The following is a 13,845-nucleotide window of genomic DNA, read 5'->3' on the forward strand; positions in this document are numbered from 1 at the left end:
CTTATCACTTTCCTTTTTTGCTAGTGTAGAAGCAAAGGAAAGCTTAATGATTTGATCAAGGCAGGAGAGGTACAAGCTTGGGTTCTAGAGCACACACTCTTCCCACAGTCCCAGGGCAAGGCTACTTTATGCAGAAGCCGGTGGGTGGAAGCGGGTGGGTGGAAGTGGGTGGAGCTCTCCACGCAGGAGCACTTGCTGATCCAGTGGGTGAGCCGCGTCTCTGCTCCGGGCGCCCAGTGCCTTCTTGTGGTGAGTGACCTGCGCACCTTCTCCTCCCAGCTGAGTTGAGGTGCAGCAGTTTTGCACAAGGAACTCTGGTCTGAAGGACGGGAAAGGGGCAAGACCTCTGCCCCTCACAGTGTCTCTTGTATGTAATTTTTTTTTGTTTGCTTGTTAGTTTTAGTTAAACTTCATGTGTGCTAAGTCGCTTCAGTCATGTCCGACTCTTGGTGACCCCATGGATTGTAGCCCACCAGGTTCTTCTGTCTGTGGGATTCTCCAGGCAAGAATACTGGAGTAGGTTGCCTTTTCCTTCTCCAGGGGACCTTCCTAACCCAGGGATCGAATCTGTCTCCTGCTTTGTCAGGCAGGTTCTTTCCTGCAGAGCCACTAGGGAAGCCCTTGGTGAAACTTGGGGTGCATTTATTTACTTTTCCACATATCACCAATCATGGCACAAGTGGCTGAGGCATCTGTCTCTACTCAGGAAAACAGCACAATTGAGTGGCTATCACATCTTATGGAGAATGTCAGTCTTTGGTCACAGCATTTAAGAGCTCCTGGTTTTAGTCCTACAAGCCCTTTTGGAAGTGACCTGTTGCTTTATTTTCTCAATGCCTCCTCTTTAAAAGAAAATTTTTACTGCAAATCATATATATTTAAGGTGTACGAAATGATTTTAGATAAATATAGATAGAGAAATGATTACTACAGTCAAGTTAACGTGTCTGGCCGCATAGTTATCATTTTTTGTGCGAGATCTATTCCCTGAGCTTATTTCTGGTGTTCAATGTAGTTTGCTCATCATGCTGTACATTAGATCCCCAGAACTTGTTTGTCTTAAAAGTTAAAGGTTGTCCCATTGGACCAACATCTCCCCATTTCCCAAAACCCTTGCAGTCACCCTTCTCTTCTGTGTTTCTGTGAGTATGCTTTTTCTTATCTTCATCTCTTACTTTTTAAATAACTTTAGCAAGTTACTTAACCCCTCTGTGTCTCAGTTTCCTCCATTTTAAAGTTAAAATAATATCTACTTTTTCATAGGATGGTTGTGAGGATTGACTGATTTCAATTCAGTAACGCGGGACCTTGCTTCCCTATAGCTCAGTTGGTAAAGAATCCACCTGCAATGTGGGTGACCCAGGTTCGATTCCTGGGTTGGGACGATCCCCTGGAGAAGGAATAGGCTACCCACTCCAGTATTCCTGGGCTTCCCTTGTGGCTCAGTTGGTAAAGAATCTGCTTGCAATGCGGAAGACCTGGGTTCAATCCCTGGGTTGGGAAGATCCTCTGGAGAAGGGAAAGGCTACCCACTCCAGTATTCTGGCCTGAAGAATTCCATGGACAAGTCCATGGGGTCACAAAGAGTTGGACACAACTGAGTGACACAACTGAGCGACACTTTTCTGAGGACACACTCTCACTTCACTTTCACTTTTCAGGACATAAGGTGATGTTAGTACTTCTGCTTTCTTCTCCTCCTGATAGAATCGTTCTATCATCACCTTCTCTCTCCTCTGGATCTTCCTACACTGCCATCTTCTGAACTGAGACCCCTATCACCTCTCCTCCAACTAGTCCCCTTGTCTTTTTGTGCCCCCAGCACTTCGTTCTTACTGTAGCAGCCAAAGGGAACTTACTGAAATGTGAATCTGATCTTGTCACGCCAGTCTTTAAAATCCTTCAGTTTCACAAGGCAAATGGAAACTTCTTTACACAATAATATGTGACCTCATCCCCGACGACCTGTCTAGCTTTGTTTTGCTCCTCTTGATCCATTCACGTTGCAACCACACTGAACACATTTTGCGTTACACCCACACACGCTATGCTTTTTCTAGCATTCAGGCCTTTGCTCATGCCATTTCCTTGGCCTGGAAAGCGTGTCTCCAGCTTCATGTCAAGTAAGTTTCCACTCCTTCTAGCCTCTGTTAGATGCTTCTTTATGTATTTCCACAGCACTTGAGCTTCCTGCTTATTACACTAAACCATACTGATCTTCTTTACCCTCCTGTTCCTTTCTCTTCAAGCAGAGTGAAGTGCCTTCTCTTCTCTGGTCCCATAATACTCTGTTCTTATCTCTTTTACTTCACTCTTCATTCTTTGTAATAATGGTCCACGTCTCTGTCTATTTGAGCTACATTGTAAGCACCTTGAAGGCAGAGGCTGTGTCTACTTCTTTGTCATCAGTGCTAGTGCTCAGTGTGCTGTGCTGTGCTCAGTCACTCAGTCATGTCTGACTCTGTGCAATCCCATGGACTGTTGCCCATTAGTCTCAGTCCATGGGATTCTCCAGGCAAGAGTACTGGAGTGGCTTGACATTTCCTCCAGGGGACCTTCCCGACTCAGGGATTAAACCCACGTCTCTTGCATCTCCTGCATTGTCAAGGGGATTCTTTACCACTGAGCCACCTGGGAAGCCCTAATGCTCAGTAGTACTCAGTAAACATGTTTGACTGAATGAACACATGAGTGGATGACTGGATAAATGAACTTATGAGAGTTCACCAAAGGTTCAGTGCTTCAGAAAGTTTGTCTTTTGTATAGAAGGGCAACCTCAGTTCAGTTCAGTCACTTAGTCGTGTCCAACTCTGTGATCCCATGGACTGCAGCATGCCAGGGTTCCCTGTCCATCACCAACTCCCTGAGTTTACTCAAATTCATGTCCATTGAGTCTATGATGCCATCCAACCATCTCATCCTCTGTTGTCCCCTTCTCCTCCTGCCTTCAATCTTTCCCAGCATCAGGGTCTTTTCTAATGAGTCAGTTCTTGAGGGCAACCTCAAGGCATTGCTAATAATAATATTTCTGCTTCTTTCACTTTTATTAATTTCATTGACAAGGTTGGGAAGGTTTCCTGTCCATGGGCTTTCATTATTACAGACTGGATGAAGCAAGTAGGACAGGGACAGGTACTGGCAGCCTTTTCTTAGGAGGATTTTCATGTTCTCCCTCTAACATAAGTCAACCAGTGAATAGAAGTCATCATGATACAAACTAACCAATATTCTCCCTTCTCCTAGTGATCATTTGTCATTATTCCCTTCTACCTACTGTCATGGATAAATATAGACAGATAGCATCAGTCCAAGCAATAAGGGTCTGGCCTTTTGGTAATTGTCTTCTCCCCTTTGCCTACCGACTTTGAGGGCAAGTCATCTCCGCTGACAAAAAAAGATGTGAGCCTTATTTGCCTGATGGGAGGGAGGGAAGGGGAAAGGGAGGGTCAGTCATGAGACAGACACTTAACTGGCCCTCTGTTTCTGTCCTTTCTCAACAGGGAAAAGTTGGCACTCGGGAAAAAATGAGTCCTTGACACGTGTTATGGATTCTGCATCTGCACTGCACACCATCAATGGCTATATAAACAGGTCTCTGCCAGGTATGTACAACCTGCTCAAGAATCCTCAGGATCTTCTACATTCACCACCAGAGATCTCTTCTCCAGTTGTCCTCAGATATTGAATTCTGGCCTCTGGGGGATCTTATGGTATGGTGACCAGTCCTTCTTACAGTCATCAAAAAATTAAGGACTGCTAGTGTATACAGTGTATACAAACATGAGTTTGGGTAAACTCGGGAGTTGGTGATGGACAGGGAGGCCTGGTGAGCTGCGGTTCGTGGGGTCGCAAAGAGTCGGACATGACTGAGTGACTGAACTGAACTGAAGTGTATACAGTGGCTCAGATGATAAAGTGCCTACCCCAAATGCAGGAGACCTGGGTTCGATCCCTGGGTTGGGAAGATCACCTGAAGAAAGCAGTGGCCACCCACTCCAGTACTCTTGCCTAGAAAACCCCATGGATGGAGGAGCCTGGTGAGCTACAGTCCATGGGGTCGCAAAGACTCAGACACAGCTGAGTGACTTCACTTTCTTTTCTTTTCTTAGTGTATACAGAGCTTACCGATTTCTCTTTTCCTTTCTAAGTGGGCATCCAAGGATGAACAGATACTTGAAGGAAAGCCTGAAACACAAAGACAATATGCAAGATAAGCAAAGTAAATTAGACAATGCATGAACCCATGGAGATGCTGGGAGAGAGGTGCCTGGAGAGAGTGTGGAAGCTCTGAGCCCTTCCCCAGGCCTTGCCCTGTATGTCACTTCCCTCTGGATGTTCCTGAGTTACATGCTTGTAGAATAAACAGATCCTCTAGTAAGTTTACAAAAGTAATAATAGGATTATATGAAAAAGAAACAATCAGAATAAGAAAGTGAAGTTGCTCAGTCATGTCCGACTCTTTGTGACCCCATGGACTGTAGCCTACCAGGCTCCTCCATCCATGGGATTTTCCAGGCAAGAATACTGGAGTGGGTTGCCATTTCCTTCTCCAACATGCTTACAAAATTAAGAATATACTTCTTAAAATACAAAGTTAATTGAAACAAGGTTTTTGTTGTTGTTCAGTCACTAAGTCATATCAGACTCCTTGTGATCCCATGAACTGCAGCATACCAGGCTTCCCTGTCCTTCAGTGTCTCCTGGAGTTTGCTCAAACTCATGTCCATCGAGTCAGTGGTGCTATCTAACCATCTCATCCTGTCACCCCCTTCTTCTCCTGCCCTCAGTCTTTCCCAGTATTAGGGTCTTTTCCAATGAGTCAGCTCTTCCCATCAGTTGGCCAAAGTATTGGAACTTCAGCATCAGTCCTTCCAAAGAATATTCAAGGTTGATTTCCTTTAGGATGGACTGGTTTGATCTTGCTGTCCAAGGGACTTTCAAAGAGTCTTTTCCAGCACTGAAGTTTGAAAGCATGAATTCTTCGGTGCTCAGCCTTCTTTATGGTCCAACTCTCACATCCATACATGTCTTCTGGAAAAACCATAGCTTTGACTAAACAGACCTTTGGTGGCAAAGTGATGTCTCTGCATCCTAATACACTGTCTGGTTTGTCATAGCTTTTCTTCCAAGGAGCAAGCATCTGTTAATTTCATGGCTGCAATCACCATCTGCAGTGATTTTGGAGCCCAAGAAAATAAAATCTTTCCCTGTTTCCATTTTCTTCCCATCTATTTGCCATGAAGTGATGGGACTGGATGCCATGATCTTAGTTTTTATAAAATACTCTGGACAGTGCTTGATGTTATGCAAGTGCTCAGTAAATATTGCAGTTATTAATGATATTCAACAATTCTGTAATTAATATGCAAGACTTCAGGTTTAGAAAAGAAATTAACTTTCAAAACATAGAAGTCCCTGCTCTCATATGTCACATTAATTGCCTCTCTGTGCATAAGTTTCCTCTCCTTTAAGGAAGGGATGACATTTATAGTTTCTTCATTCATAATATAGGGTTGAAAGTGAAGTCACTCAATTGTCTCTGACTCTTTGCGACCCTGTGGGCTGTAGCCTACCACACTTCTCCATCTATGGGATGTTCCAGGCAACAGTACTGGAGTGGGTTGCCATTTCCTTCTCCAGAGGATCTTCCCAACCCAAGGATAGAACCTGGGTCTCCTACATTGTAGGCAGATGCTTTACTGTCTGAGCTACCAGGGAAATATTGGGAGTTCAAACTTGTACAATATCCTGAACAGTGCTTGATATTATGCAAGTGCTCAGTAAATATTACAGTTATTAATGATATTGCCATAATTGGTGTTAGGTTGGATGTGAGAAGTGAGAGTAGGGACAAGAATAACTCTCACTTGCAGAATTGAATCCAGGCTTGTATTAATACCATTCACTGAAATAAGGAACTCTGGAAGAAGATGAGGTGGTAAAGACGAAAAATATGTTTTTGTACCTGTGTGTTTCCTGAGGTATCCAGGTGAAGATGTTGAGAAGGTGATTGTGCAAGTCTGGAGTTCTGGGAGAACAGGGGAGTTATCAGCATATGAATGATCATTAATCCTGTGAAAATGAATGATATTATTCAGGGAGAAAATTTGTTTAACAAAAGAATAATTAGGCTAGGGATGAGCCCTGAGGTCATCTACCATTTAATGGATGGGTAAAGAGGTGCTGTCACAGAGTGAAACAGAAGAAGGAGCAATCTAAGCCTTAGGAATGCTTTTGAACTGTGGTGTTGGAGAAGACTCTTGAGAGTCCCTTGGACTGCAAGGAGATCCAACCAGTCCATTCTAAAGGAGATCAGTCCTGGGTGTTCATTGGAAGGACTGATGTTGAAGTTGAAACTCCAATACTTTGGCCACCTGATGCGAAGAGCTGACTCATTTGAAAAGACCCTGATGCTGGGAAAGATTGAAGGCGGGAAGACAAGGGGATGGCAGAGGATGAGATGGTTGGATAGCATCACCGACTCAATGGACATGAGTTTGGGTAAACTCCAGGAGTTGGTGATGGACAGGGAGGCCTGGCGTGCTGCGGTTCATAGGGTTGCAAAGAGTAGGACACAACTGAGTGACTGAACTGAACTGAAGCCTTAGGTAAACAAAAGTCTGTTGGCACAGAGGCAAAGGGAAAACAGAATTTCAAGAAGGAATGAATGGTTAACAGATGCAGATGAAGACTGAAAACGATCCATTGGATTCAGAAGCACAACAGTCATTGATGACTTCAGCAAGAGCTGTTAGTTTGAGAGTACCCCCGTGTCCTTGGAAAGTTGGGTTTCAAGTCAAGATAATAAAAATTTGTACACAGAGTTTGTTCATCCTATCCTAGAAAGTGTTTTCCATTTCAGATTCTCTGCTTCTTGGCTCTAGTTATGTTATTCTTACTTCCCAGGTCTGATTGGATGTCATAAGAAATCAGTCTATTGGCACGTGATTGGAATGGGCACCACCCCGGAAGTGCACTCAATTTTCCTTGAAGGCCACACATTTCTCGTGAGGAACCATCGCCAGGCTTCCTTGGAGATCTCACCAATAACTTTCCTTACCGCTCAGACAGTCCTGATGGACTGTGGCCAGTTTCTACTGTTTTGTCGTATCTCTTCCCACCAACATGGTAATGTCTATAGATCTTAAAAAATGAGTATTAGAAATATCCAGCTCTTCTTTTAAATATTTCACCTTGAATATAAGAGGGCTTGATTATTAGTAAATAGGACTTGGGGGTTTATCTGTGATCAAGGGAAGGGAAATGGTTTAGTGAAGAATGAGGTGGCGAATGTGAGGAGGAGAGTATGTTGTTGTTTACTAAAGCCTACTTAATGTTGTTTTCCCAACATTAAGTAGGCTTTAGTACTATGGAGAGAGCGATTTGGGGTCATGGAATCTAGGATGTAATCCTAAGGGCTCCAGGATGTCAGTAATGATGCCCCAATATATAGCAAATACAAAAGGATATTGTGGTGCTCCATATGAGACACCAGACAACTGGTATACAAGGAGGCATGCTGTAGATACTCGGTCAGAGATGAGAGACATCAGGAGAAACAACATGGGAGTGGAAGTTGGTAAACACACGTGAGGCACCACGTGAAGCTTTCAAGGATGACTTGACTTTGCAAAGGGTCAAAGATCCTACCTAAGGAAGTTGAGATGATGGTACCTACGGTTGCAAATTATCGTTAATGTGAGTGAGCTCATTTGTAGCTATAGGCTATGAAAACTCATGTTACATGATCAGCTCATCCCCATTTTTCTTCTTGTATATTTACTCTGCTAACTCTTAATCTTGGATCAGTCTAACAGCTCTCTTTGTCTCCTCCTCTATTGTGGCCATTGAGAGCTATTGGAAAGAAATGTTGGGGAGGCCTGATCTTTCATGATGAACAGCACTTGTTATTCCTGTCAATCTAGTATTAACCCTCCCTTCAGGTTCCTTGGTTGCCCTGAAAAAGAGATTTGATCTTGCACTTTTTCCCACTTATTTTCTGTGAGTGACTTTGTTTCTAGTCCTCTGTAGTGAGGAAACATAGGAACCTCTTTTCCTGATACATTACATAAAAAGTTACATAATAATTATGGGATTTTTGACAAGACAAAATGTGTCATACCAGACAAGTAACAGGAAGTCGATCCTATAGGCACATAGGGAAAGGTCATTTACTTGTATGCAGGCTGCTCATGACCTAGTTTGAAGCCTGATTCTGTTTAAGAAGAGTTTGTTTTATGTTCGCTCTCTTTTTCTTATTCTTTTGACCCTTCTTTATGCTGATTTTAATCCTTGTTTTTCAGAAAAATGTTTTGTCTTTTTGGAACTCATACAAAATCCTTCATTTTTAGATCTAGACTGAATTTTGTTTAAGGCCACATGAACCCACACTAGGTGCTTGCTGCTCCTAAAATCTGCCTTGTTCCCCATCACCCAGTAAATAGGTCTCCTTTCTTAGAATTTTTATTCAAAGCTGTCCTATGGCATTAGATAGGGGAGGGATTATTATTATTTACATTTTATAAAGCATGCAAATGAGATTAAGATTGCTTAATAGACTTGCTTTAAGGCTTACATCTAGCCACAGTCGGACATGCTCTTAAAATATATAATGTATTTCCTTAATTCTAAGCTGAACCTTTTCATGTTTTTATTAACTTTGGATATGTCTTAAAATTTATATCTATACTATGATTTTTCTTGACAAGCTACTAAATCTATGGTTTGTATCATAATTCAATGGACTATGTATAAAAATTATTAGGTAACTGTAGGGGTGGGGAATTAGTCTGACCTAGGTTTCCAAAAGCTGAAAATATGCAATTCCTCAGGCCTTCTTATTTACAATTTGAGAGTTGGGAAGTGATAGGCTCAGAGCCAGTTCCAGAAGGGAAAGAAAAGCAAATGAGGAAATCTTGAAACAGGAGTCATAGATTGGAGGAGAGTTGGGCAGAAGGGAAATGGTGAGTGCAAAGACCACAGGAAGAAACCTGAAAGTACCAGCTATAGGGAAGGTAAAACATACAGGAGGTTAAAACCCTTAGGAGAAGGCCTTGAAGGCATAAGAGAAAACAAAGTCAGAAGAGTTGAGGCCAGAAAACCTCATTGAACCTCACGTTGGTTTTGTCTGACTTCAGATGGTATGGAAGCTTATGTCAAAGTAGATAGTTGCCCAGAGGAACCCCGACTATGGATGAAAAATAACCAAGAAGAAGATTATGATGATGGTTTGGATGACTCTGACATGGATGTGGTCAGGTTTGATGGCGACAGTGCGCCTCCCTTTATCCAAATGCGCTCAGTTGCAAAGAAGCATCCTAAAACCTGGGTCCACTACATTGCTGCTGAAGAGGATGACTGGGACTATGCCCCCTCGGTCCTCACCACCAGTGACAGGTAAGGAACTTTTGACTCTTGGTGTTATCTCTTCCCCATAATCCAAAAGTTCTTCCCAGTTTCTCAAAACAGCAAACCCTTAAGCCATGTGTAGGGTTAGGTACAGGCAAGTGTGAAGTCACTCAATCGTGTCCACTCTTTGGGACCCTATGGACTGTAGCCTACCAGGCTCCTCTGTTCATGGGATTTTTCAGGCAAGAGTACTGGAGTGGGTTGCCATTTCCTTCTCCAGGGGATCTTCCTGACCCAGGGATCAAACCCAGGTCTCCCGCATTGTAGGCAGATGCTTTACCTTCTGAGGCACAGGGGAAGTCCTCTCTCCGGCTAAGCAGACCAAGAGTATTAACATATTTCAGAAATTCCCACCAGGGATACCTAGATTTTTCTCACCCTTCCTTGATGAAATCATATCAGCTGTTTTAAAGTTGAATTTTAGCAACCAGTCCTTTACCTGGCATGCTTCATTCCAACATCTTATCTTTTTGTGTCTCATACAGAAGTTATAAAAGTCTGTATCTGAACCACGGTCCTCAGCGGATTGGTAGGAAGTACAGAAAAGTACGGTTTATAGCTTACACAGATGGAACATTTAAGACTCGTGAAGCTATTCAGCATGAATCAGGGATCCTGGGGCCTTTACTTTATGGAGAAGTTGGAGACACACTTTTGGTAAGTTGAAGAAAAGATAAAAGCTTGGGTAAGAAGACAAAGGCTGGAGAGTTGTGAGTTTTCTGCAACTTCCTGTTTCAGCCTCATGTCCAATGGGCATCATCTTTTAAAATGTATAAATATTACACAAATAAATGTAAATTATAAATTTGTTTTAAAATATTCATACATAGGAAACAAAATTAATGCCACCCATTAAACCTGCCACTCCACTGAAATACTCATTGCTTAAACTTTCATACATATCCTTCTACAATTTTTTCCACTAGTACAGGAATCAGCAGATTAAGGGCTGTGAGCCAAATTTGTCTCATAGTCTACTTTTGGAGAACCTGTGAACATAGAAGGATTTTACATTTTTGAGAGCTATAAGGAAAAGAATGGGGCTTCCCAGGTGGTGCTAGTGGTAAAGAACCCATCTGCCAATGCAAGAGACATAAGAGATGTGGGTTTGATCCCTGGTAGGAAGATCCCCTGGAGAAGGAAATGGAAACCCACTCTAGTATTCTTGCCTGGAGAATCCCCATGGACAGAGGAGCCTGGTGGGCTCCAGTCCATGGGGTTGCACAGAATCAGACATGACTAAAGTAACTCAGCAAGGAAAAAAACAACAAAGATATGTAACAGAGTGTAGATATAGCCCAGAAAGCCTAGAGCATTTACTATCTACCCATCCCTTTCCAGAAAACATTTCATGGCCCTTGATGGAAGATATTAGTAACACTTATGCTGCAGAGAACAATGGTTTAAAAAAAGCAGGGATATTTTTTCACAATCAGTTTACAGATAGATGGTCATGTCAATGAGGGAAAAAAATGCACAACATAAAAAGTGGAGAGTTACATTTTAGTAAGTCACCATTCTTAGAACTTGGGCTGGGGAGACAGCATCTCAAATAACTTTGAGAGAACTCTTCTGAGGAGGGGAGCCATGATATATAGGAATCTTTGCAACAAAGACTTCCGTGGTGGCTCAGACGGTAAAGCGTCTGCCTATGATGCAGGAGACCCGGGTTCGATTCCTGGGAGGGGAAGATCCCTTGGAGAAGGAAATGGCAACCCACCCCAGTACTCTTGCCTGGAAAATCCCATGGACAGAGAAGCCTGTTGGGCTACAGTCCATGGGGTTGCAAAGAGTCGGACATGACTGAACGACTTCTCTTTCTTTCTTTCTCTTTCTTTCTCTTTCTTTCTCTTTCTTTCTTTTTCTTTCTTTCTTTATTCTTTCTTTCTTTCATTCTTTCTTTCTTTCTTTCCAGCAAGAGGCAGGTAGTCAGACTGTCAAAAGATTTATTTCTAATTAAAGACAACTAGATATGTCAAGTTGAGGAATTTAGGGCTTTTCTGTGCATGGGAAGATCCCAGAGTGTGCTCAGTGAAATCATTCCTTTGATCTGCACCTCAGGTATCTGGGGCCAGGATCCTGTGTTTTCACATCCTGAGTTTCCTCAACCTGCACCACTGGGGGTGGCTTCAGTTTGCTGACCACTAGATGGCAGGCATTCCTTGTTTCCAGCCTAAGTACCCCAAGGGCTCACTGTTGAGGGTGACTGCAATTGCTGGTGACTGCAACATCTGTTGATTACTGACATGGCAGGCAGCATTCCTTTTTTATTTTCCTTTTTTAAATTATGAAAGTATGATAACGCATTTACAGGAGACTTGGGAAATACACATACTTCCTCTATATATTGCAATTATTTTTTAAGTAGGTAAATGAAGATTTTAGTTGGAGTTTCAATACCAAACTCTCAAAAATTAATAAAATGAATATACAGAGAAGGATAAACATATAGTAGACCTGAAAGGCACTGTGAACCAATTCAACATAATTGAAGTTTATACAATTTTTCACACAACAGTAGCATATGAATTCTATTCAAGTCCCTATAGACTATAAACTAGGAGACCCTGGAAGATATCTAGGGACATAAAGCAAGGTGTAAAAATTTCATGGTCTAAAGATATTGAAATCATAGAGTCTGTTCTCTTATCACCGTGAAATTTTGTTAGAAATGGCCATCTTTTGCTTATATATTTGTAAAAGGCTTTATGTATTACAGATATTAGCACATTATTATTTATCTTTCATGTATTTTTCTCAGTCTGTCACTTGTACTTTAACTTGTTTATGATGCCTTTTTCCCTATAAAGATTTTCAGTTTTAATATAGTCAAGATCTTTTTATCAGTCTTTACATTTATATTTTTCTGAATATTTTTCATTTATGTTTTCTTCCCAGGAGCATCTTCACCACCCCTAAGAGATGATAAAAATAGTCTACTATATTTTATTCTTTTTGTGTTTACAGTTTTATTTTTATAATAAGCATTCTAATTGTTCTGGAGGTTACTTTTGGGTATAGAGCATAGTGTCAAATAAGGATTTCTGCAAGTGACAGCAATTTGGCCCAATCAACATTTCTTCACTAATTGAAAAATGCCTTTTTTATTATATGCATGCATACTTAGTGATGTCTGACTCTTTGCGAACCCATGCACTGTAGCCCACCAGGCTCTTCTGTCCATGGGATTTCCCAGGCAAGAATACTGGAGTGGGTAGCCATTCCCTTCTCTAGGGGTTCTTCCTGACCCAGGGATCAAACCCAGGTCTCCTGCATCACAGGCAGTTTCTTTACCACTGAGCCACCTGGTAAGTTCTTTTGGTTATATACTAAAATGCTGAAATCTGTTCTCTTTAACTGATCTGTTACTATACTGTTTTAATGACTACAATCTTGTAATATGTTCTGATATTTGTAGGGCACGTCTTTCTTCATTGCCCTTCTTTAAAATTTTAGTTAGCTATTATTGTACATTTTTCTTTTTGAATTTTATTTACCTGTTTTTAATTAGTAAAAGTAACTCAAAAGGCAAAAAAGTGTATGCAAAACAAAAGGAAACTTACCTTCCTCCCAGACTTCTAGTACCCTAGTCTGAGCTGCAATTATTGCTGTCAGTTTTTCATATTCCCTTTCAGGAATAATATAAGTTATACAAAGACATGCATAAACTATATACACTACATTCCATGGGGTTGCAAAGAATCTGAAACAACTGAGAAACTAAGACTATACCAATACATGTGCATATATTTCACACAAAAACAGAAGCATGATGTAGATTGTTCTGCGCAAGTGTGTTCAGTCCCTTACTTGTGTCTGACTCTTTTCAACTACATGGACTGTAGCCCACTAGGCTCCTCTGTCCATGGAATTTTCCAGGCAAGAACACTGGAGTGGATTGCCATTTCCTCCTCCAGGGGATGCTTCCAACCAAAGGATTGAACCCATGTCTCCTGTGGCTCCTGAACTGGCAGGTGGATTCTTTACTACTGAGCCACCTGGGAAGTCCCTGAAAATTGTTCTGTACCTTGATTTAAAAATTTTAACAATGTATCTTGGATATTGTTTCATATCAAGATATATAAGTCTACCTCAGTTCAGTTCAGTTGCTTAGTTGTGTCAGACTCTGCAACCCCATGGAATGCAGCATGTCAGGCTTCCCTGTCCATCACCAACTCCCAGAGCTTGCTCAAACTCATGTCCATTGAGTCAGTGATGCCATCCAACCATCTCATTCTCTGTCGTCCCCTTCTCCTCCTGCCTTCAATCTTTCTCAACATCAGAATCTTTTACAATGAGTCAGTTATTTGCCTCAGGTGACCAGAGTATTGGAGCTTCAGCTTTAGCATCAGTCCTTCCTGTAAATATTCAGGATTGATTTCCTTTAGGATTGACTGTTTTGATCTCCTTGGAGGGACTCTTAGGAATCTTCTCCAA

The 13,845-nt window shown here is 41.8% G+C and overlaps 1 protein-coding gene and 1 non-coding gene across 5 annotated transcripts in view; one reads left to right on the plus strand and one right to left on the minus strand.

Annotated features, from left to right (window-relative positions):
• F8 (coagulation factor VIII) overlaps nucleotides 1-13,845 on the plus strand; it is a 142,168-nt gene that overhangs the window by 37,099 nt on the left and 91,224 nt on the right. For all 4 annotated transcript variants that reach the window (NM_001145508.1, XM_005227639.5, XM_024987720.2 and 1 more), the window contains 4 exon segments: nucleotides 3,501-3,602; nucleotides 6,907-7,128; nucleotides 9,138-9,396; nucleotides 9,894-10,065. In NM_001145508.1, the coding sequence (NP_001138980.1) occupies nucleotides 3,501-3,602; nucleotides 6,907-7,128; nucleotides 9,138-9,396; nucleotides 9,894-10,065 (755 nt within the window).
• On the minus strand, nucleotides 691-816 carry LOC112445248 (small nucleolar RNA SNORA25). The gene has a single exon (XR_003033614.1). It is a non-coding gene; the product is annotated as a small nucleolar RNA SNORA25 (small nucleolar RNA).

This window comes from Bos taurus, chromosome X (genome assembly GCF_002263795.3).
Source record: "Bos taurus isolate L1 Dominette 01449 registration number 42190680 breed Hereford chromosome X, ARS-UCD2.0, whole genome shotgun sequence".
NCBI lineage: Eukaryota > Metazoa > Chordata > Mammalia > Artiodactyla > Bovidae > Bos > Bos taurus.